Source organism: Sinohyriopsis cumingii, chromosome 11 (assembly GCF_028554795.1).
Source record: "Sinohyriopsis cumingii isolate HCF-2022 chromosome 11, ASM2855479v2, whole genome shotgun sequence".
In the NCBI taxonomy this organism is placed as follows: domain Eukaryota; kingdom Metazoa; phylum Mollusca; class Bivalvia; order Unionida; family Unionidae; genus Sinohyriopsis; species Sinohyriopsis cumingii.
The window spans coordinates 59451531-59477847 of record NC_142971.1 but is presented as its reverse complement, the minus strand read 5'-3'; the positions used below and the strand labels follow the sequence as shown (position 1 = coordinate 59477847).

General features: G+C 35.2%; 1 protein-coding gene across 6 annotated transcripts in view; it reads left to right on the top strand.

The window, feature by feature from the left end:
• The window catches only part of LOC149788525 (uncharacterized), a 182008-nt gene that overhangs the window by 27943 nt on the left and 127748 nt on the right, over positions 1-26317 (top strand). For 5 of the 6 annotated variants that reach the window (XM_089974538.1, XM_089974536.1, XM_089974540.1 and 2 more), the window contains 5 exons: positions 6492-6597; positions 12728-12954; positions 15509-15657; positions 18627-18853; positions 26149-26246. In XM_089974538.1, coding sequence (XP_089830664.1) covers positions 6492-6597; positions 12728-12954; positions 15509-15657; positions 18627-18853; positions 26149-26246 — 807 coding nt within the window. The remainder of the gene's footprint in view (positions 1-6491; positions 6598-12727; positions 12955-15508; positions 15658-18626; positions 18854-26148; positions 26247-26317) is intronic. The other variant, XM_089974539.1, reaches the window with a different exon arrangement.

Genomic DNA, 26317 nt, shown 5'->3' with positions numbered 1-26317 from the left:
TGAGAATAATGCCCAAATTACCTCTGTATATGGAGTAATTTTGATGGGTAGTTGTTTTCAAGAGGCCACAGGTGTCATGTACACATCATCTGTTACCACACACAGTACAATCAAACCCTGGGATGAATCTGAAAAGAAACAAGGCTCATGAATATCCTGTTTTGTCAACCTGTGACCATTAGGTAGTAGTTCGTTTCATCTTCAGCATGATACACTAAGTGCCCAGAATATAGTGTTACTAGTGCTGAAATACTTTTAGTTGAACAGGATGTTACACTTGATCAAATGAATGCTTACAAAATCCAATAATCCAACAACCAGGGGTCCCTCTAAATCTAGAGTGGGCCTTTCCCATATTTTAAGTGAGTTAACTGTTGGAATTGTAAAAGATGATCTAATTTGTGCAGCAAAACTTGTAACATGCCAGCAAAAGTTCTTGAGAGATGCTGGTAAGTATTAATATTCACCCCTGTGCTGGCACTCCATTTTAATATCCCTTTGGCTTGTGAAGATTGTTAGCTTACTTGAACTGATAATTCTAAAGTTTGTGTACAAAGCAAGGCATAATCCTTTGAATTGGGGGAAGGGATACTATTTCTATCTGCGTTATTTCATTGGTTACATATTATTAGCACTTGCTGTTTCTTCATGAATAACTAGCTGTCCATTGCTGTATGCATACAGTGTACTGCTTCACCGGTTAAATTGAGCACTATAGTCTGACAATACAAATCCGTTTGTTTGTAGCCCCTTACCGATTTAAAAAACAAGAAAGTTTAATGTAATAAAAAGTGCACAGAACTAAGTCAATTGAATCATTGATTTATAATTTCTAACCTGACTGTGACCAAAATGACACTAATGCTGGCATCCCCTGCACCATTTCATGCTTAACGGACTTTCCATACTAACACGGTGCCATATTGCGTACACTATAGGCTAGTTTATTTCCATCAGACAATATAATGACGTAGTTCATCCTGTTCGGCAGTGCTGAATAATTGTGTAAATTACATAATGTTGAGAGTTTGGAATTATATCCCTCTGCATACATGAACATAGAAATTAAACCACTTGTTAAATCCACATGAAAAGCAAATTTCTAGTTGTCATTATTTTCGTTTGCTTGATTTGACATTGTAAATATTGGAAGTAGACGACATGTATGTGCTTATGTAGTTGTGATACACCACTTTGCTGAAAATGGACTTGTCCAGAAACTGGAAATGGATCTGAGCATGTCTGTCTATTGCACTGAAAACTTCCGTTAAGCATGAAACATACATAAGATGACGGTGTTAGGGCTACTCTACTCAGAGTCAGGTTAGAAACTATAAATCATTAAATGAATTGACTAAGTTCATTGCACTTTTTATAACATTAAAGGTTTCCATTATTTAAATCGGTAGGGGGGTACAAACAAATGGGTTTGTATTATCAGACTAGACCTGTCTGATAGTTTGACCATTAGACTAAGCTAGGAGGTTAGTGGTTATAACAAAACATGCTAAGGCAAAGTCTTTCACCTTAAATGAAAAAAGATAATATTTTGCTTGAATCCATTTTGTTCATTGTTGGTAGCACCTGATTGGAACTAAAATCAGTACTAGTGGTAAATAAAGTCTACGCGTACTTTACAAATTTTTCAGTTGAACATCATTTTTATCGTCACTGCACGTTTCAAATACTGAACTTTTAATAATATGTTTTTCAGCTTTACAATAACAGTTTATGGTATTTTGTTACATCTTACTGAAAACTGGTCGAATTTCTGCAAGATATGCCAATATAAAAACCCAAATAATTTACTGCCTATGTCATAAAATTATATTTACTTTCAGTTGTATTTTACTTCTTCTAACACATTTATCCAAAATCATAGAGGCTTATGCCTTTTAGTAATTTATTTATTCATGAAGATTTCAAAAGTTTAGAAAAAGTCACCATGGTACCTGTCGATCCTAATGTAGGTTACCCGAGTACCCAGTCAAAGAGAAATTATATTAACACATTAACCCCTAGTGATGAGTTAATGTGGCAGGAGGTAGTAGCCTACCGCCGAGCTCTTTAGCGTCATGGTCATGCATGATACACTAAAGTGGGTGCTATTATATAAAGGTAGACAGATGTAGCTCTACAATGATATGAAATAATCTGGAATATTTAGTTGCACTACAAAATACAGATTAAAAAACGTTTGGACCCGACTTTTCTCTACCCAAAATTCGCCCGTGGTCGGAATCAGATTTTGTATCTGGATTTTAGACTTTTTGGTCTCAAATCTAAGGCAAACTGGTATGAACTGCAAACAGACAGATGAACCGTTGCAAAAAAAATAGGATTAGAAGGGCATTTGGAATGAAGAGTGGTCTCGATACAAAAATAATGGCTCCATTTAGCAAAGAAACCCGACCCCAAACCCCACAACTTTTACCCTTCTGCTCATGTTCGAACCAAATATCCATTGAAAAACGATGTTTCTAACTCACCTAGGCAGAATGTTATTGAAAGATCACCTGTGATTTTTTATTGTTTTCGGATCTATTCAGAAATAGCTTTCCAAACGTGTTTCCTACTCGTTTTTCAGGCGAAAATGACAAAGACCTCCAGGGGTTAATGTGTTAAATGTGGATCTGAACTGCTTTTTGCAAGTTCATGTCAATCCCCCGAGATGGATAAGTGTAATTATTACTAATGAGTGGCAAAAAAGTGCACTCTGAGCATAAAAAGTAATCTATATATTATATGCCGTAAGTACAAAAAACCTTATTGAAAATGTAGATTTACTTTTGCTACTTATTTGGATCTGCAGTTAGTGCAGTTAGTTAAAGTTCTTGTCACAAATTAACTAAAGCCATATGAATTAATACGAGAACACAGACACAAAACAAAATGATAAATTATTTATACACAACATGCACTTTAACTAGTCAACATCACATGTTTAACTTTTGTTGAAAGGTCAAAAAGTCAAGTCCACCAATTCTGAATGCTGTATTACATCACTGTTTCATATTCCAGGCAAAGGAATTTATCTTTCCAGTTTTCTGTAATTACATTTCATAGTTACTAGGATGTGTTCTGCTTCTTTCACTTTTTTGGCTCATGATTCTGGATGCATCTAGTTTTCATCTGGAGAGGTATTCCAGGTCTGAAATTCATCGAGGTTTGTTTATCTGGATGACATGTTGTTGAGAATGTTGGAAATTGCGTGAGAGATGAGTTTAGTGGAAGCTTCTCCGTCATAACAATGATTATGCTCAAAGTATACATCCCTCATCCTGTGCATTGAATAAACCCAATCACATTATGTTAATCATTTATGTCAAAGATATGCACAGAAATAAACGGTGGCATATATCCTGCGTGTGTCTTTCAGTTAACCCTTTACCTCATGTAAGCACCTTTGGACGCCTCTACACCAGTCTCGAAGCACCTTTCAGTGCCTGTTGTAAACAGCAACGATTTTGAGCGGGTTTTCGTAGCGCCACTTTTTCGGGAAAAGCCACTATTAGATATTACATTCATTGGTGTGAATGACCGTTATGTCAGATCACGTGGTCGTTGAAGACCTGGTCATAATCGTATCTGGATCATATTCTCCACTCTCCTACTATGAAAGCTTCAGTAATTTAAGTAAAGGCTCTGATATTGATGTAGGCAGCAATTAGTGTTAACAAATTTTCAAATTCAGCTGATTTAGTGATGTAGATACAAAGGACTTGTAGGGGCCCCGAGTGGCCGAGTGGTCTAAAGCGCTCTCCGTTACGGATCACTGCCATCTCACCTCTGTCTGCGGCGGTTCGAGTCTAGGATTCAGCCAATGTGGGTATGTGAGAAAGCTTGCCAGTAGCTTCTCGTGGGTCGGTGGTTCTTTCCGGGGTTTTCCCGGGTTCTTCCTCCACCATTGATACTGGCCGCCATGTATAGCCTATCGTGTGCTGAAAAATGGCGTTAAGCCCCAAAACAACAACAACAAAGGACTTGTACATTTTGAGTATGAGAAATGGCAGCTACGATTGGCCACATGGCTTCACTGGCTGGATGGTGAATGAGTTCTCTCAAGATTTTAAAGGACATAAAAAAATTATTCAGTAAAAAATAATTATACAGCTAAAACGATCGGATTTTACTCCTAAATCTTTCTGTACCAGAAATGTAAAATGGTTATAATTGATGTTAAACGTAACATATACTACACTGCTTAACAGTTAACATGCAGGCCTATGTATATGGAGTCAGATAACCCGTGTTCTGTTTATAGTGCACTGTACTGGGTAACTTTGGTACATGTATATTGAAGGGCTAAAAAGCCATACACTCTGTGAGGTAAAAGATAAAATTCCAGATGGCAAGTTTCTGTTAAAAAAAAGAAAAAAGAATTTACTCTTAAATGCAAACCACATGTTTAGTCCTTAAGCAGTAACGGCCCAGTTATGAGGTTGAATATACATGTACACATCTATGAACTGGTTAAATTCTGAATGCATGTGTACTGTAAGGGAGTTGCCATTTTTATAACTGCATCAGAAATAAGGAAATGAATGCATCTGTACATTCCGGTAACATAGTATTAGAGATTTTTTTTTTTCAAATAAGATTCACTGCGCTAAATGTACCCTATATAGATCTGTTGGCGCTTTTTGATGTTTTTAAGTAGAGGAGTAGAAGATTCCATAATAAGCATTGGAAAGCATTAAACCAATTTGAGATATATGAAGAGACCAAACTTGGTATTACTGCTACTGATAGGTCTTTTATTTGCATAGACATTACATCCTGTTAGATCTCACCTCTGTATGCATAGGTTTCGGCCAGTGTGGGTATATGAGAAAGCTTGTCAGTAGCTTCTCGTGGATCGGTGGTTCTTTCTGGGGTTTTCCCAGGTTCTTCCTCCACCATTAATACTGGCCGCCATGTATAGCCTATTGTGTGCTGAAAAATGGCGTTAAACCCTACAATAACATAACAATAACATCCTGTTAGAAAAATGTAAATTTGACAGCCATCATTTTATTGATTGAGAGAAATGAGGAATAATTCCCATGTCTTCCACTGAGTCCATTTCAGCTGCAAAGCAGTATACAAAATACAGGAAACCTCTAAATGCTCTTGAAAGAAATTGGTCTGCAAGTTTTATTTTTTCTGTCACAATAGCCAAATGCTAAATTTGTTTCAAACAGGAAACTGTATTGAAAAATTTAAACGTCTTTGACCTATATTACAATTAGGATAGGAGCCTCGAGTGGCCGAGTGGTCTAAAGCGCCCTTTGTTACGGATCACTGCCATCTCACCTCTGTCTGCATGGGTTCAAGTCTCGGATTCGGCCAGTGTGGATATGTGGGAAAGCTTGCCAGTAGCTTCTCTAGGGTTGGTGGTTCTTTCCGGGGATTTCCCGGGTTCTTCCTCCACCATTAATACTGGCTGCCATGTATAGCCTATCGTGTGCTGAAAAATGGCGTTAAACCCTACAACAACAACAACAGCAATTAGGATATTGAAAACATCATTTTTATATGACTGATTACTTTTTCTGTCATGATAAAAACTGTGCTTTTTTTTTAATTTTTCCGTACAAGGACAAATAATAGGACACCTGGATACAACCACAGAATTCCTTAAATTTGTTGAACATTTCAGATTTGACAATTTCCCACAATATTATTCATTTCAACAATACGTTGAGGTCAGATTAATTAGGAACAATTACCAAACTTCCACTGTTAATGATAGGGTCATAATTTGAGCTGTAAAGTACCATGCGCCTAGTCTAATAGCTTTGTACTGGAAATGCACCTTCCCAAGATAAAATTGACAAGTTCTAATGCTAAAATTTGATATGTGTTTACAATGGTCACTATATTTCAGAACATCCGCCTCCTCAAGCTAATTCATTAGGAAGAGACCATTTAAGTTTCCAAAGGGTTTTATTATTGAAACAATTTTAACTTGTGATAAATGAAAGAATTTTTAAAAAATGCCCCAGTCGGAAAGAACAATAAATGATCAGACCCATACAGTATAAATGCAGTCATAATTGAACTAAAGTTTGTAGGTGTGTTCATGTATATTCAGCCTCTCTCTCTCTCTCTCTCTCTCTCTCCGTAAACTGATAAAGAGCATGCTAGCAGGGGTCATATACAGTAAACCACATCGATTTGATAGACACCACATCTGCTTCACAGTGGTCATCCTCGACTACTCTGCAAGAAAGCATGGTGTGGAGAGCAATTTTCCATGAGCTGTTGCGGCAACTCCATCAGGACATGTGGAGAGATGGTGGAGTTTTTTTAAATAATCCTTTCCACTCTTCTCCCCCACTGCGATGCTTGGAGTTCCAAAAATACACCTGTACTGTATGCAATATCGGGTACATTTTGTACTGTTTGTGTCATTAGTATAAATTAATACAGCTGTAATATTGTAGTTATGTGATTGCATTTACAAGAATATGGGCCTCATATTTCACATTCATTTTCATGTCCCATAGCAGGTGTGATGCTGTTGATAGCAGTTCGCCCCATGAGGAAAGCTACTACACCCCTTCTGTACCACCACTTCAGACATACCCCAGCTGTTTTGGATTACCATATCAGGTTAGATCATGTACTAGGTCATGTTTGCTTATAGATTCTTTGTCTAAATGCAAATTATTTATTGTTAGTTCACATTGCTATAACGCCACTTGAGCTTATGGTATGGTCTTGCAAATAATAATGTTCCTCAGCCATCTAAACTTTATATCACAATAAACTGCACCAGTTCTTTGCAAAATTGCCAGATAGTATCGTGGCAGGAATGGCTTTCAGATTAGTACAAATGATGCCTATCTGCCATCATATATGGCCACCATAATAAATAATTAAAAAAATATATATATAAAACTTCTCAAAAACTGGTGAACAGAATTTAATCAAATTTGACAGCTTGCATCCTGGCTTGAATACCTTTCGAGTTTTGTAAATGTATTGCTGTTGCACATTCAAATATGGCTTTCTTTATCCCCAAAACCAGAGAAATGATGTTGCCAAGATGGCCACTATTGCTTAACCGGTTTGAAGTAGCTGTTCTGTTTTTTCTGCCATTTTTCATGATATTTGTGCTTGTTGCCTGTCTTCGTCTACATTATTGTGTTCATCATGCATTGGCTGTTCAGTGCCAATGTGTTTCTTCATCTCCTAGTTTTGGAAACAAGAACAATTAAACTTTTTTTCAGCAGTCTTGCTCCACTGCTACAACTTCCTTTGTTGTTGATTAAACTGCCATCAAGTGACACTCACCAGTCAACCAGTTTATGCTATGATGAACCCTCATTAATGGCTTTAAATGACCACTCCTTGGCTGTCCACACTACATTGTGCTCTAGACTAAACGAACTGGGGCTACATTCATCATTACTTAAATGTAAACAGAAGCAAAAAAAAGAAACGTTTCAAAGCTGGCCGGTGTAGAACAGGAAGAATTCCAGTTATCCCCCTTGTGCCCTTTCCGGATCAACAATTAAAAAATGTGACCTTTTAATTTAGATAACTTAATTCAAATCCCTATTAAATCGTCATTCTTTGTGTCAACTATCCAAGAGATACTTCTGCATATTGCATTATTCAATGTCATATCAGTAGGACCACTGGAAAAGCGCACAGAAATAGTTAATTTATCAACGATCAGAACATCGACGCCTTTTTCCTGACAGAAACATGGCTAAAAACATTAGGTGAGGAGCACAAGTGCGCGGATCTAACACCCACCAGTTACTCCATCAAGTTGTTCCCCCGCCACTCTCACAGGGGTGGAATTACTGTCATCACAAAGAACTCCATGATCAACATCTTCACCACACCACAACTTTCAATTTCTACCACACATCATTTGAACTAGTCCAAACCACACTCACACTGGAACAAAGGTCAGTCCATTTTTCCTGCCTATACCGCCCTTCTCCTAGAAGAAAAAAACAAGCTGACTGAATCTCTCTTTTTGGAGCAATTTCCAAATCTCCTGGAGTATGGAAATTCGATATAGGTGGCAACCTGATTATTCTTGGAGATTTCATCTTTCACTTTGACTGTCCAGGAAACCCAAACACATCAAAACTCCTAGATTCCATTAATGTTTTCAACCTCAGTCAGTCAGTTAACCAACCCACCCATAAACATGGTCACATTTTAGACTGGATTCTTCATAGACCTGATGATAATATTCTATGGTCCTTCCTGGTATCCCACAAACTTGCATCAGATCATCTCTGCATTATATGCCATCTTAACATATCAGTCCCTAACCCTCCACCTTTATTTGCTACTAAGAGAAACCTCCATTTGATACATAGCACCAAACTAATGCATGACATCCAAGCAAACCTAGCAACTTGCTTACCTCCTACATCAGAACAACTCAATAACTGCCTGCGTTAATTGCTCGAAAAACATGCCCCAGCCACCAGGTGCAGAGTATCAATTCAGAAGTGCTCTTCATGGTATAGCAGTGTTAGGGACCAGCTTCACACTGCTAAAAGAGACTACCGTAAGGCTTTGGCTTTCCACCAGATTCATTATTCATAAGCAAATCTATGAAGCCGCTAAGAAGAACCTCACAAACATAGTCCATGCAGCAAAATCAGCCCGCTAAAGTACTATGATCATGCAAAGTTCCAGCTGTAAAGAGCTCTTCAAGATTACTAACAAGCTGTACACCACTTCCAACTACCTTCTCTCCATTCAATCTTTCGGACCTGTTTGCAAATTTCTTCTGTGACTAAGTACAAACCATTAGAGATGAGCTTGACACCACAATTTCAATGGACTCTTCGTCACCATACAGTTGGGATACAGAATTTCAGCAGCAACCATTAGCAGCATTTGAATCTGTCTCGATGGATTTAGTACATATAATCGTGATGAAGGGTGCACCAGTCATGTGAACTTGATCCAATTCCAACATCATTGCTGCTTGAGTGCTTAAATCCAGTATTGCCTTCACTAACTGATGTTATTGATTCCTCTCTTTCTCATCTGCGGAATTCTCATAATTTTTCTAAACTGCCATTGTAAAGCCTCTGCTGAAGAAACCAACACGCGACCATAACAATTTAACCCTTTACCTCATGCAAGCGCCTTTGGACACCTTTACTCCATTCGCATGGAAGCGCCTTTTGACGTCTGCACTAAACATCAGCCATTTTAAGCCGGTTTTCTTAGCGCCACCTTTGGCAGACTTAAATGTTGTTAAATTGAGTTATACCTGCATGAAAATCGATATGAAAGCTATTTATTTTCACAGAAATTGCGAGTATTTAAATTGTCTTTAATCTGCATAGAGACAATAAAACTAATGTGTTGATGACATTTGAGCTGGTACTAACGATTTTGATTGCTAGTCGCACAAGCACAGAGAATCTCATAACCATCGTATTCAAATATTGTAGAAAAAAAAGATATTAAATAAAAGTTGTATCCTGGTTGTAATAAAAATACAAAAAAGAAAGATCACAAAATTCTTCTTATTTATTCCGAGACCAACTTCCGGAGTTTTGTTGATTCACATGACTACCATGTTGATAAATATTACATCAGACAGAGTGACAGCTGTAAGGTGAAGTTGTTTGTGTTTTCAACATGCACAGTAAAGAGAATGTTGGCATAGCTCTATGCTGTTTTCATATATAGTGGCAAAATTTCTTTTTATGTTGTACTTTGGGAAATTGTGAATGATCTAAGCAAATGGCTGATCAAAATGGCTGCTTCCATGTGCCTGAAAAATCAGCTGAAACTAGTCCATAGTACACCAACTTTAGCAGCTGTTAAAACAGGGAAAATTAAATCCATGTGCTGTTTTCATATATAGTGGCAAAATTTCTTTTTATGTTGTACTTTGGGAAATCGTGAATGATCTAAGCAAATGCCTGATCAAAATGGCTGCTTCCATGTGCCTGAAAAATCAGCTGAAACTAGTCCAAAGTAAACCAACTTTAGCAGCTGCTAAAACAGGGAAAATTAATTTTTCTGAAGTTGAAAAAATGAATTTCAAAATATATAAAAAGTGTAAAAAGTATACAAAAGCTTATTGGCTTGTTTCTATACAGTTTACTTTTGAAGTCCACTAAGTGAAAATGACCATGTGGAGCTAGCAGTTTTTTAATTGGTACATATCTGAACTAAGACCAAGCTTTATGTTCTATAACCCAAATTATACCTATTAATTATGCACCAAATTAAAGAGAATTTAAAATTCTTTTAACAATACCTAGGATATAATGGTCTTTTTAAATTGCATGGATAACCAGTGAGGAAAACCTGGGAAATTTTTTTTTTTTTTTCAAAATGAAACTATACAAATAAAGTTCTTTCTTGAATAGCTTGGTTAACCAGAGAGAAAAACTTGGGAAATTCGTTTTTCTTCAAAAATTAAACTATGTACAAAGTATGAAACTGTTGAGTGCAATCCATAGTGGTGATAAGAGGGCATTATTTATTTATTGTTATTGACTGCAGAACACATTCACTAAAGAACTTAGAGAAAGTGGGGTGCTTATTTGGCTATGTCACTGCCCATATAAATTAGTGGACTTGTTTGAAAATTATTATTATTCTTCCCAAATATATGTAACGTCATCATTATCATCACTTTATGAAATCATCAGATTGTTTTGCAAGGGAGGAGAAGATGTGACATGCTCACGGCTGCTGAAACCATACATTCCTGTTCAATTTTCAAGATACAAGTGTCTCCACCCCAATGTCATATATTTGAAAAGCAAGTTGCATATGCAGTTGCCATCTTTCTTATAAAAAAAAAGCATGCTCAGATTGTTAAAACAGGGTTCTCTTCACAAGCCTTATCTGACTGAAGCAGATACATTGACATTAAAGTCCCATTATTCATGAAGACATTTTTGGCTACATGGCAATATTTCTTGTGTCATTAAACATGTTTTATTTGTTTTTAATTTAAAAGTAGTCATTCTTTATCTCCTGCTCTCTCTCTCTCTCTCAGCCGGTTATAAAAATTGTACAATTAAAAATTGTAAATTTTATTATGCATATATAAATTTTCAAAGACATTCTGTACCATGTACTGTAGCTAAGCTGACAGGTAAGTTGTGTGATGTAGTGGACATCCAATATTAAATTTTTTTATTTTATGCTAAGCAGTGAATTACTTTATTTTCTAATTAAAATAATATTGATATTTCACTGTAGTGAAAAAATAACAATATTTTTTCACTACAGGAACTACTTTTTTGGGTCAGAACATACTTACCTCCTTTTGATTTTGCTCCTTAGCAAATTAATAATTAATAATTAATTATTTGCATATTAATAATCCTTGTCTGTTATCCTTGAAACTTGTAGTTTGTTATTCTGGAAATTTTTATCAATCTGATGTGGAACTAATTTTGTGCGCAGGTACACATAGCACAGCAGAACATGTACGGTAAACAGCTGACATTACCGTTGTTGTTGTAGGGTTTAACGCCATTTTTCAGCACACGATAGGCTATACATGGCGGCCAGTATTAATGGTGGAGGAAGAACCCGGGAAAACCCTGGAAAGAACCACCGACCCACGAGAAGCTACTGGCAAGCTTTCTCACATACCCACATTAGCCGAATCCGGCTGACATTACCGTAAGAAATCTGCTAATTCACTGTCACAAACTTTAGGTAGCCAACATATGTGAGCATAAAATAAAAAGAATATTTGCTTGAAATGAGTGAATAACGGATACATTTCATCTCATGGGTGAAAAACATCCACTCGATGAAATATATCCATTATTCACTCGTTTCAAGCAAGTATCCTCTTCATATTGCTTCGACGATCTGATAGAGGCAATAAAACTTAATCCATTCACTATGAGCCATGATGACCACTATGCCAGGTCCATGAGAGATAGCTGCATGGACAGATAAATTTCTACTGCAGAAATTAGGTTTTTGCAAAATACGTATTGTGTATACTGTAGGTTAACCCCGAATTTTGCCATTTTCCATGAAAAATAATTAAAAAGTATCTAAGGCTTTGAGCTTTGTTTTTCTGTTAATTATATTTCCACTTGAACTTTTATGGGACTTCATGAATTAAAGCCAATTATAATATGAGGTTCTTCATTAATAAACATGTCAGGTTTCGTTATGTGCAACTTTCCATCTATATTGAGTGGATTTCTGAAAGCTTCTCTTCATACTTTTGTCATTCTGAAAGCTTCTCTTCCTACTTTTGTCATTTTGAAAAATGCATTCTTTTCAAGCTGTGTTGTTCCTTTAACTTTTTATAAACACTCCATTTCAGATTGTAAACAGTGAAACCATGATGACATTCATCTCTGCACCCTTGCTGTTAACCAGTCTTGAGTGTAATATACAATAATATGGTTTTCTCCACAAATCCATTAGCACTTGCTTGGCCTGCTCACAACTTTTTAACAGTTGCAATAGAGTTTTGTTGAAATTTTGCTCAAGTATTATTAGAACTAGATAGCGTGTTGCATAATGTAGCAAGAACCTTTGCCTTGAAGTCTTGCTTATGGCAAGGAAAAATGTAACTCTGACTTGCATCACAGAAAATTGTTGATTGCAAGAATTTAATTCTTTGTATAAAAATAGATTTAAAGCAATGCTTTGAGTGTGGGTTGAACACGCAGACTGACCTTGTTATTTTGTTTTATAGTTTTCTGAAGGTAGAAGATATTGTGTCTTAATTCTCATTTGTTCTGTTTTTTAATAGGACCATAACTATGGTGCTCCACCTCCCCCCTCACCCCCTCCCTCGCCTCCACCAGCTGTTAGTAACTGTAACTTTGATGTGAAGGAGGAGGTAGTGGTCACAACAGGTGAGGCTCAAACTACCCCCACACAAAATGTCAAAGAAGCTGAAGTGGATGACAGCATCACACGATGTATTTGTGACTACTTGCATGATGATGGCTACATGATCTGCTGTGACAAGTGCAGGTACAAATATTTCATGTTTTAAGGGGCTCAGTTAAACTTGTAAAAGTTGTTATAATATTATATATCAAAATTGACTAATTGTTACTTTTGTGAAGGGCTTTAATGGGAACATTTTGCAGCATTTCAAATTGTGATTAAAATGGTTCCATTTGCAGCCAAAAATTAGGAATTGTACAGTTGAAAATTGTCAACTGGTTGACCTTCATGATTATAATACAGCTAATTGAAACACCACCACCTTAGGTTTTCAGCAGAAACAGTTTAATCACAGCATAACCTCTTTCCAACAAAGAGGACCCATTCCTACAATATGTTGCCATCAATGCTTGTGACCAGTCTGGCTTACATCAGTCAGCATTACCTGTGTAGTTGTATGGATGCAGACATAGAGACAAAATCCATCATTTATCTGGCAGTAACTAATTTCCTGTCAGTCAGATAGCTCTAAATTTAGAGTTAAGTCAGTTCTTGCAGAATGCCTGGATAGACCTAATATGGTGTGGCTCTGTGATAATTAAATTTGTACTTGTATCTTGATCACCTTGTTAGCCACAATTTGGCATATTGGTACAGTGCTGCCATGGCAAGCAAGTGTGCAAATTCGGACAAAATGTGCATCTTTCTTTTCTTTCCCCCATTTCAAGTTGATGCTTCATTCAGATATATTTCCAAGAGACAAAGATGCATGCCATACATGTTGGATACAGCTAGTGCATCATTTTTTTTTTCTCTCTTCCATGTTGATGCTTGTTCATTTACACATACTACTGGTAATTTCCAGTTATACAAATTTCTTTCTGGCAATTTCTAATTAAAAAAATCTGTTAGAATCAATTAGTTTCAAATAGAGGAAACATGAATAGTATTGACTAATTTTGTAGAAGAAAAGAAGACAGGGTCTGAGCATAACAAGTAATTGCTGGTACACTGGTTACACATCGTTGGCATCCATGGCTGCATGAACACACCTACTTTCCATCAGAACAAAATAGTATAGATCATCTGCATTCTGTGACATCATGAGCACCTATCTATGAACTATTGCAAATTATCCTGTGACTAACATCACAAAATAAATTTTCATTCTGTTTATGAATAAATTCTTATGTTGTGATTGGATGTCAAACTTACAAATAGCACACAAACTGATCAAACTTGCCATCAAAAATCATCTACCTTTGTGAAGCTGTAGTGGCTGCATTAAGAAGTACAGTTTGTAGGAACCTGCCATATTATTGATGCCAGTTTATTCTTAAATTAAACCACAAGAAATAGCCCCCAAAACGTGTTTCCTACCTGCATTTCAGGCAATAATACAAAAAAACTCCATGGGTTAATGAGTTAACCCTTTACCTCATGCAAGCACCTTTGTATGCCTCTACACCATTCTCATGCAAGTGCCTTTTGGCGCCTCTAGCCGATTCACATGCAAGTGCCTTTTGATGCCTCAATACCATTCTCATGTAAGTGCCTTTCGATGCCTGTTGTAAACATCAGCCATTTTGATCAGGTTTTCATAGCTCTACCTTTGGGGAACCCCCTATTAGATACTACATTCTTTAGTGTGAATGACCATTACGTCAGATCATGTGGTCGCTGTTTAAGATCTGGTCGAAATCTGCTATTTAAAGTAACTGGGTCATATTCTCCACTCTCCAAAATGGAGGCCGCAGATTTTGTTCAGTACTCGAGTTTTCACAATTAGAATCACATTCATGGAAGCTTCAATAACTTAAGTAAAGGCTGTGATATTGATGTAGGCAGCAATTAGTTTTTGTAAATTATCAGATTCAGATGATTTAGTGATGTAGATGCAAAGAACTTGTACCTTTTGAGTATAAGAAATGGCAGCTATGGTTGGTCATGTAGCTTCACTGACTTGACTGTGAATGAGTTCTCTCAAGATTTTAAAGGACATAAAAAATTCTTCTGTAAAAATAATTATACAGCTACAGTGATTGGAGTTTACTCCAAAATCTTTCCATACATAATATATGTATACCAAAAATGTAAAATGGTTAAAATTCATGTTAAACATCACATGTACTACACTCCCTAACAGTTAACAGGCAGACCAATGTGTATGGAGTCAAATGGGTAACTGGTGTTCTTTTTATAGTGCACTGCACTAAGTAACATTGCTACATGTGTATGGAAGCGCTAAAAAGCCATACACTCTCTGAGGTAAAGGGTTAATATGCTTGAACTTGAGTTTTAAAAAAGGTTTGGTTTTATATTTGAGAAGTCCCTGAATTTTGCCAGAAGCCACATGAGTTTATTTACGGGATTACACGATGCTAAAAATTTAATAGAATGTGTCACTTTTTTTATGTAGAATTTTATTTATTGTTTATTGTTTAAATATTTTTAAATTTTTTTAATGAAATGGTGAAAAATGGAGCAGATCCAGTGACAGACAATACTGTTAAATTACAATATGGAGTAGCATCTCTTTGCTAGATTGGCCCACTAATCATGTTTGTCCATTGTATTCAGAAAACCCTCATCTGTTTCTATTGATAGAAAATGCACTCCTCAAAATCTTGTATTTCAGTGTGTGGCAGCACATAGAATGCCTTGGTATTGATAAGAATAGCATACCTGAAAATTATTATTGTGAAGAATGTGAACCTCGGGAGGTGGACAGAGTCAGGGCACGGCAGATACAGACCAAGAAGCGAGAAATGTACCCTCATTTATATGGTAAGAATTAAAGATTACTAAATATTTCACAAACTGACTAGTTGTGAGCACTATCATTCATAAATTAATCATGAAGAATTGTTATTGTCTCCTATCTGTATTTTGTTTGCATAAATACTTTAACAAATAACATCTGTGTGAGGTTTGCTTGGAGGGGGTGTAAGTAAATGCCCAGATACGTCGCTGAAGTTGCCTTAAACTTCTGTAATTTTGTATAATCAAGGACTGATTATCATGTGATATCAAATTATTCTGTGGAAGGTGCAAGTTATCACAGGGTTCCCACGCTATCAGGAAAAAGTCGGGAGAAATGATAATTTTTTTCCCGACTGTGAAAAGTCCTTGAATTTTGCAAATATTGACAAAAGTCGGGGAAAACCATGGGAATTTTCCTCCACAACATGACGCCCGAAACAGTTACGTAATTGGGTTGTAACTGAACTGATCGTGAGTTAAATTTATCGAGTTCAAACCAGAATATTAGGAGGTTGCAGTATGGATCATTTGGGTGCTTGCCATATATATATTTGTTGAGACAGTCCAAACACTCAGTGGATTAGATTCATCTAGTAGACTTTTCGTTTCACAGACAGCTCGATATCTGTATTTTTTTAATGGAAGGTATGAAAACCAGTCTAGCATCACAAGAGGCCAACATGGTGGCGTTAAAGCATATGCGCTTAGCGGATGGGCTGACAAACTTAAACCTTGTTAAATCTAGTTATACCTGCATGAAATCTATATGAAAACTATTTATTTTCTTAGAAATTGCGAGAGTATTAAAATCGTTATGTCTTTAATCTGCTGAAAGATGATGAAACTAATATGTTGATGAAATTTGAGCTGGTACTAGCGATTTTGATAGCATGTTGCACCAGTACAGAGAATCTCACAACCATCATTTTCAAATATTGTAGAAAAAATATTAAATGAAAGTTGGATACTGGTTGTAGTAAAAATACACAAACGAAAGAGCACAAAATTCTCTATTTATTCCAAGACTAACTTAAGAGTTTTGTTGTATCACGTGACTACCACGTTGACATATGCTCTCTCACGCTGGGAGCATACGAAACAGGGAACCAGATTACTTGTTCTCTAAATAAATATGTTGAGAATTGTATGTTCTTTCTGGTTTTTCCAAAAGATATCAGACCTTCATTTAATATGATTGAAATTTTGTACAGCAACATTAAAAAGGAGTTTTTTGTTGATATCATGTGACTATTGGACTTTGATGTCGTTGTTTGAGATTAGTGAAGTCATGTGACTAATAATGCAAATGGCGAGTACCAGGTCAGGTTTCATCTGTGCTATGTTTCGCCTAGTCTGTCAGCGGATTAAAGACATAACGATTATGATACTTAACATTTTTGAGAAAATAAATAATTTTCCTGTTGATTTCATGCAGGTATAAGTCGATATAATCTAGTTTAAATTTGGTAGGCCCGCTGGTAAGCTATCTTATGGTGGCGGCAGATTCCAAATTTTTTATATGTAATTGTTCTGAACCCACACTGCATCCAAAATGTCCAAATGTGAAAAATCGGGTTGGACTGTTCGGCGGAAACCCGTATTAGAAAAATTTTGAATCTCTGAGCTGACCTTTGGTGTGAAACTATTACACAGTGACATGTAGCTTGAAGCATTGGGAGAAATTGGAAATTGTCGTCCCTTTTATTATATATTAAGAAACATTGAGCCCATGTATCAATACAGGTTTGGGGACTCATTGAACTACAAGAAGACAAATTGATTTTACAGAAAATTCAGTCCTTGTTTATACAACAATATATAATTTTGAAGGTCTTTTGTCAAATTTTAAGTCAACCCTTTTGTAAATGTCTTTAAATGATGGAATTTTTAACCAAATTGTCTTAAGGAGTTTAGTTGGTTGAAAAATCTTGTTTGAGATTTTATTGGTACAGATAATTTCAGGGTTAAACATTTTTCAGTACAAGATAAGATTCTAATACTTTGCATTTATTGGTGCTTTGTCATACTGTGATAGGAAATGTTTACTTTGTATAATATGTACACATATTGCTCTAGAATTCTTTAGAATTAAGGTTTGAAAGGAAACAAAATAATTTATGCTCATTATGTTGTTTCCGTGTAGCAACATAATGCAGGTCAGCAAAGTAAAGTTAGAATTTGTATTCTGTACATTGAAATGGCTTTAAATGCCAATTTATGGGAATATAGTCAAATTGTTCGAGTGACTCATTTTGTGGTTTTATACATGATCATCTTTTCTGACATATATCTTTTGGAGAGTCTTGAAAGAGAAACATCTTCAGATATGAAAAATGCATGTTTTATAATCCAAAATGTTCTTTAATTCCATTCAGTAATGGTCATTTGTTAACCTTTAAAAAATTAATTTCATCCTGGAAAAATCCTGGAAAATACCTGGACATTTATATTTAGAAAAGCGTGGGAATCATGTTATCAGCAGGTTCTTTTATTCTCTGTGCATTTGCATTGAAAATTTTCAACTTTGTTTGAAACATTTTGGAGTAAAACTACCTTTGTCTGTTGAGGGATGTGCAGTTCCAAGATTCATTATAATTTCTATTAAAAAAAATACCATGCCAAAAAATCCAACAGATGTGCACATTTGTTGCAGGAAACTAAATGAAATCCTGCAAATATTTACTTGGGTTGATTTTAATTTGCTACTTGACAATACATTTGGCTCAGTTTTAATTGCCACATGACAGTACATTTTAATGTTGCTCATCCTAGCTGGGGAGATGATCAGAATAAACTGAACCTTGTCACGTCATGAACTATAGGCTCTGGACCTGAGAAGAAAAAGAGCAACTTGTTTTGTGGGTTGCTGAGCTAAATTTTTGTTTCTTATAGTAATTCATGAAATAGATATGTATGAAAAAGCTGTCATTGCTTGGTCTCTTCAGGTCTTTAGATAAGAATGCTAATATCATATGTTATATGTTGTATTCCAGTGTATCCTACAGACTCAAGTGCTACTGACACTGATCCTGAGGAGGCACAGAATCGCCTCCTTTCTCATGGTAATAGTACCATTGAACAAAACAAAAAGGCAAAGCATCTGAAAAAGAGAAGACCTAAAGATAAAGTAGAGGGAACCAGACAAAAAAAAGTGAAGAAGAAGGATACATCAGATAGGAAGGAAAAAGAGAATACCAGTAATGAAGCCAACAGAAAGCAGGTAAATATCTGAGTAGGACAATTAATCACTTTTCTCACCAGTTGACATTAGATAAAGATGCCAAGTTCTGCAGTTAATTTGTTACAGGAATGATAAGTAGAGGCTGTTGAAGTTCATTGTGGTGCATGTCAGTGTAGGGAAGTAGTTAAAGTTTCCAGCTAGATGACAAAATCAACACATCGAACCAAATATTGATGAAATTGTTTAGGGTTTGACACCATTTCTCAGCCCAGGATAGGCTGGCTATACATGGCGACCAGTATAACTAATGAAGGAAGAACCTGGGAAAATGATGCTAAGAACCACTGACCCATTTGAAGCTTTCTCACATACACACATTGACTGAGTCTGCGACTCAAAACCATGCAGACCGAGTAAAAATGTATTATCCTCTCGCACTGATGATTGTAAAATAAAGAAACAGGACACAGGTAAATACAAAGGTACATAGTATGGATTCAGTGGAAAACAATGATAAAGAAAAAATAAATAATTATTTGGAATATTCAGTAACACTAAGACATTGTCTTAGATAGTCAAACACTATCATGCCTCTTGTCTCTATAGTCAACTACTATACTGACATTACTATTTATAGTCTTATGTCACTTGTTTAGGCTCCAATAAACGGTAACACAAGAAAGAGTAAAAACAAGCTTAAATACAATAATTTAATTCAGTGGAAAAATTCTGTAAAAATGAAAAAAAATATATGCACTTAGGTTTTATAGAATCAAATCTAAAAATAATCCAAGAATAAAATTTAGTAGTCCTAATAACAAAATGTTCTTCTGATTTAATGTTTGAATCTCTTCGAAGAATCCAAGATGAAAGATGATGACATATGCTGCAATCTGTAGTGTTGAAGTCTACAGTTCCTTGTAGAAACAAGAATTATCACTCCGGTTTCTGATAGCTGAATAAATTTTTATAAAAAAACTCGTTGTTCCACAGTATTAAAGGAGCACACGTATTTAACAGAAAAATAACAGAATTAATCCTTTTGAATCCAAGTACTTTGAAATAACTCCAAACCAAGTAATTTGAAATAACTCCAAACAGCACAACATACAACTAACAGTTTAACAGACCAGCTTCTACTGAGATTAATTCTCCTAAACATGGGTTATATGGTCTTTCTAAAACGTAAACAACGGGTCACGTGATCATCTTCTGAAAGGTTATGGAAGAAATACTTGTTACCGATCATGTTTACCCAGTGTGACCCTGACGAAAACCAATCATTTTCACTCTAAGAAATAAAAATATTGTTTACATCTTAAAGACAAAGTCCCATCAATACCTTGGAATTAACCAATCATTTTAAAATAAAATATAGCTTGTTTACAAAGGTAGCTACAAATTCTGAAACAAGGTCAGGATTTTGAACAACACTTGGTGTTTATAAATTAACGGTCAAAGTCAAACTATTTTCTAAAAAAAAGTATCTAGTGAATAAATTTACATCACAATATCATGTAATGAATTTTTTTTAAAAACTGACAAACAATTAAATTGAAATATGTATTAAATCAGATTTAATTAAATCAAATATACAAAACAATAGTCAAACACTATAATGACATTCATCTTATAGTCAAACACTATAATGACATTTCTCTTATAGTCAAACACTATAATGACATTTCTCTTATAGTCAAACACTAAATGACATTTCTCTTTATAGTCAAATACTATACAGACATTCCTGTTATAGTCAACTATTATACTGACATTACTATGTATAGTCAAATGCTATAATGACATTTCTCTTATATTCAAACACTATGACGTTTATAGTCAAACGCTATAATGACGTTTCTCATACATATGACCAATGTTTACTTGACATTTCATATGATGCTCTTGACCCACTTGGTCACTTTAACCACCCAGGCTTTCCATGCACACACACATTGCCACTTCTCCTGGTGACCTTTCATCTCTCCCTACTACAGCGACCTCTAGCTACATCTAGTTAGGCCACACCCAGTTGTCCACACCTATTTTTCCACACCTAATAAGCTGAATACAAGAAAACAACTTTCCAAATAATCTGTTTTCTGATTATCATCGGGATAATAACATCTGAGCGTTTCAAACGAATCAGATTCAACGCACTTGAAATATTTCCTTGTGTATGACTTTCTGTAATGTATGAATGACATACCATTTATTAGCTAAATAAAAAACGTGTTACACTAGAACTAATATATATATATATATATATATATATATATATATATACATACATACATACATACACACACAAACATCTTCAGCATTAGTTACAATAGCAACAGAACAACCTACAAACAGGAGTACTGCATATATGCTCATATCCCTGTCAATAATCTGAACTGTACCACCTCTCGCTTCCAAATTACATAAGCCATACATTCTTGGTGAATTAAATTAAAAGTATGAAAAAACAATGTGAGCATATATTATAACATTGAATGTGTTTTGCAAAACTGAACATTAATTTGAACTAAAAGAACATAACTCGCCCAATTTGTTGGCTCGAACTAGGCAAACCATAATGGCGATCCCTCCCTGACAGCTAAATGTATAAAGAGCTTCCCTCTAATGGCTGTCCCAGTCAAGATCCCTAAGTAATATATATATAGTCATGCATGGTAACATGTATTGTGCACTGCCTCACAAGCAATGTAGGCATCACAAGATGCAAGGAAAAATTATATTTAAAAAAAATACTATGGAGCGCCAAACATGTCACCTTAATAATACTGGAAGCTGTGGTGGTCTAGCCAGGCAGTATCAGGTATTTCATAAGTTTTTTTTACCATGGAACTGTAAATAAACTGGTACTTCGTGATCCATACATTATGTTGGATATGTTTGGAGTAATAGAGACTAGTTCAAAATGTATGTACTTAAACGGAGGTGCAAACTCTGGTTGGCATTTAATTAAATACAGTCACGTTTCTCAAATGTTCCCTGTTTTACTGGATTGTATGAAGTTTTAGTGAGTGTTATTGTATATGGATTTAATATATTTGGAAAGGGAACAAAGACACAAACTGGTGGTATCATTGTGGTGTGTATAACGTGCATTGTTGTATAACACACCCCAAATGAAGAAAAAGTATTTTCGATCAGCAGTTATTGAACATTTATATTTGTTCTACTGCCATGCAGTACTTAATGTGTTTAATGGAAATAGGACAGCAAGAAGTTACACATTGATGAGAAATGAAAGAGTTTATTAGCAGTGCAGCACATTGCAGTTTTAATGGAAATATGACGGTAGAAGAACAGGTTACCAGTCATTTGTATTTACAGTTGAGTTGCAGTGCAAAACGCTGCACATTGATGTGAAATGAAATGAGTTTATTAACATAAATATCAAAATTTGTAAGCATTAAGTAACATTTTAAACAATTCAGTTACAATGTGACATACATAATATTTCATATGGAGTGAATTTGAATGTGACTGGGAGCAGATTTAGTGTCTTGATCTTTTCATTGAATCTATCTGGAAGAAAAATCTTTGGTTTTTTTTATATTATTATTACCCACCTAAATTAACAATTTTTGTTCTCTGCACTAAGGATTTTCATTAGATTTAACTGTTTTGATAGCTGTATTTGTTAACTTCAGTTTGATTCCATCTGAAGTGCAACTAGCAGTTTTGACCACGGAACAGTGGCATAGTAAATAACTTGTGTATGTGTCATGGTATATTGGAGAAATCAGCTGTAAAAGACATTTATGATCATGTTTAAGAAAATAATTTCAAAAATGAATACTAGATTGAAGTGCAGATACCTGAAATGGGAGTAAGAAACTATTAGTGGGAATGGCTGCTGGAACAGGACTGTAATGAGGTATTTATGTTGAGCTACATTTGAAAAGTTAACTCACAGGATGTGTGATCTGCATTGTATGCAATAACAAGATTGTGTACAAATCAGCAGCAGAAACCAAAGAAAGTGCAAACATTCTGGGTTGAAAAAAGGGTAAAAGTATGAGGAAAAAGAACCCAATTTAAGAGATGCTTGCAGGAAAACAAAGGACAGTTATATTTGGAAATCTTGTGCGACTGAATAGATATTTTCTTGGAATGCTGTGCTATGTTACAAAGATCAAAATGTATATATATCTTTGCAAGATTAGTTCTTTATTTTTCCTACATTGCTACTGTATGTTGTAATTTTAATCTGCTGTTTTCTTTTTTTTACTTGTTGACTTATTAAAGCATTTATGTTAAGGTAGCAGACCAGAATCACTTTCAGACCATTTAGACCCTGATAGGTTCTGGGGTCATAGGTGTCCCCAGACCAATACTGTAGGGATCATTTGGGTACTTGTGGAGCCCTCAGATGATTTGATTGGTCAGGTAGACTTGTTAATCTTGGTCCACACCATATCTGTATCCTCATTTTTTATATGTAGAAGTTATAAAGACCAGCCTGGTGTCACAGTGTGTGAAGATGGTTGTAATGTATAATCATGGTGTGAGTAAGAGAAAAATAATAGCATTTTTGTCACAGTTCTCCTTTTGATATGCAAAGTTAACAAAAATGTGATAAATCTTTACTTGTTACTTGAAAGTTTGCATTGTTTGGCATTATCATTAATAATGACCTTTGCTTGCCCAAAATTAGCTTTTGCAGCAAATTTTGCTTTTGATCTTGATAACTACTTAGGGATGATTCCAACAATAGAATTATATGGACCCCATTCCTAGAATTGGGAATTTGTATTGCAAAATGAGTATTTTGGAGAATTTTTTCAAAGGTCTTATGGTTTTTTCCTACTATCTTCATGTCATGTAGTTTTTGTTACAGTTTCTTTTAGATTTGTCCATTTTTGCCTGATTAAATAATAATACATGACTTGTATACAGTATGAAGAAGTTGCCTTCTTAAATTGCAGTGGCAGAAGTTGCTGTTACTGTTATGTTCTTCACATAAAAAGTCTTTTTTTAAATGAAGTCCTTAATATGAAGCATATGTTTATTCCGCTAACATAATATAAACTTAAGCTGCATTTAATATTATAATTTAGATTGTTACTTACAGATATAACTGGAATAAAGATGCCCTATGATCGTAGTTATGGCACCATTACTTGCACATCAGATTGAAGCTCTTTTCTGAAAGGATAGGCCTTTTTGCAGCATATTTACCAAGCAGACACAAGTTAGCTGTCTAGAATACTGAACACTATAAAAACTGTGTTACAAAAAGCATGAAACAGAATGTCATTAAAACATGATTTGGTACTTAAGAAGTAAAATAGTCAAAAGAATCATTAGCAGCATTGCATGGCATTGATAAAGTATGCAGACAATTTTAGGTAGGTCAGACAAAAGGTGATCCAGTACAAACTAGCTAGGATGTTGTGTGCTATGATACGTTGCAAATGTTTAAAAAAAAAAAAAATATGTACTAACCTGTTAGTTCTTAAGATAGACTTGACCCTCTTTTCATGACCCAGTTTGTTGTAGTACCTGGCCACTGATGTAAATGTCCATAGTTTATCTAGAAGTTCTCTGACATTCAAAGTGCTGAGTATTTAGCAATCTGGATTAGATAGACTTTGGTTAAACTACCTTGGTGTTAAATTGTAGAACAACAATTAATATTTAGTTTCATTTAACTAAATGCACCTACATGACCATGTTGACATACACTTTAGCTAGAGAGTCCAGCTTGGACCCTGACTCATTTTCATTAAATGTACTTAAAAGTGATGCCATGCTGAATGGAATGAGGTAAGAATTCTTGCAAGCAGTATTTACAAACATTTGATGTGATATTTGAAAATAAAACTTGTGTGGCAGCCTCATGGTCACAGTTAATTTTAAAAAATTGTCTTTTTTTATCCAGGTGTTTATAATTTTTAAGGGATTTTTGTTCAGATTGAAAACGTTCATTGACTTCATACCATCATATGCTGTTAAGTAAAGTTAATATTTTTATTCTGTAAATTAAAATGAGTTACATGCAAATTTAAATGAATTTCAATAGTATCTGTTATACTTGTGTCTATTAATAAATACATCTGGTGTTGTTTTAATGTATGGTCATATGTCTGATTCAGCTGGTAAGCATTTGAGTTTAAAATTGCCCATTTTCTAAACCAAATTAGTTTTTTCTTTCTTTCGATTCTGGTCTGTAATGGTCACAAGTGAACTTTAGATCAGTTTTACACCGGAAAATCTTGGAAATGACCAGGAAATTCTGTTTTATAAAGTGGGTGAATCCATTTAGTCTCCTGGCATAAAGGCCTTTAAAATTTGTTCAGATGATGCCAGTCTGCCTTAGATGTAGCAACCATTGCTAAAAATATACAAATCATCAACTGTTTCTTCTCAGGAACTAATTAACAGAATTTGACCAAATTTAATGGGAACACCTTGACAACATTGGACAATCTTGAAACGATTGTTTTCATAACATATGCAATCAACAGCATTGGAAGAAATTTCTAAAGAAAGCATCCTACTGACAAAAATTTCTAGGTCACCGATCATGGCATTTGGCTTTAGGTAAGTGTCAGTTGAGCAATCTCAGGTCCACTTGGTCATCATGTTGTAAGTTCAGTATTATGTATGGTCTTGGAAATACTGGAAAGTAAACAGGCATACCAGGTATGTTATGCATCTTGTTATTTTAACTAAATCTTAGGATATAGATATCACAATACATTCTGTTTACATTTTAAATTCGTGTCCACTCCATGGCATAAATTTGCCACAAAAAATATGCTCATGGTTCTTTTTTTTTCATTACAGTTTTGGAAATTGCAGTTTCAGCCACTCTTTTCTTCACAGTTATTTTTCCTTTCCTCAGCACCAAAAAGATGTCAATGAAAAAATATTCATGCAGACACTTACATTGTGAATGTATTTACTGCATCACAATAGAAAAATTCAGAGATCAAGAAGAGGATGCGAGATTCTGTTGTTTTCAGTTATTACTGATTTTGAGATATATGACCCTAGTGTTGTAAACTTTGATAGATTACTTTGCAAGCTATCGCTGTTCTTTTAACTTTTAACCTTTTGAGATCTATGTTGTTTTGCATACCATCATATCTAATTGCCATTTCAAAACCATGTGAAATGTTTATTTTCCAATATGACTTTCTATTCACACAGCTTATTCTAATTGGGCATTTATAGAAAAAATGTGCAACCAAGCATGTATACAGACAAAACTGATTATTATTGTGTTCATCCCCAGGCCCAATATATGCATTTATTCAGTGAGGACATAGTTTCAAGCCAAAAATTTAGTTCTTGTTTTATCATTCTTGTAGTTCTCCGTCAGATCGAGAAGGGAAAAGGTGACAAAAGTGAGCGAGCCTGTCGTGATCCAGCATGAAGAAACACAAGATGCCTGGGACAATTCCAAGAGGTGCTTTTGTTATTTAGCTTACCTAGATGTTAAATCAAACTGCCTCATCCATGCATCAACCATTGCTTCTC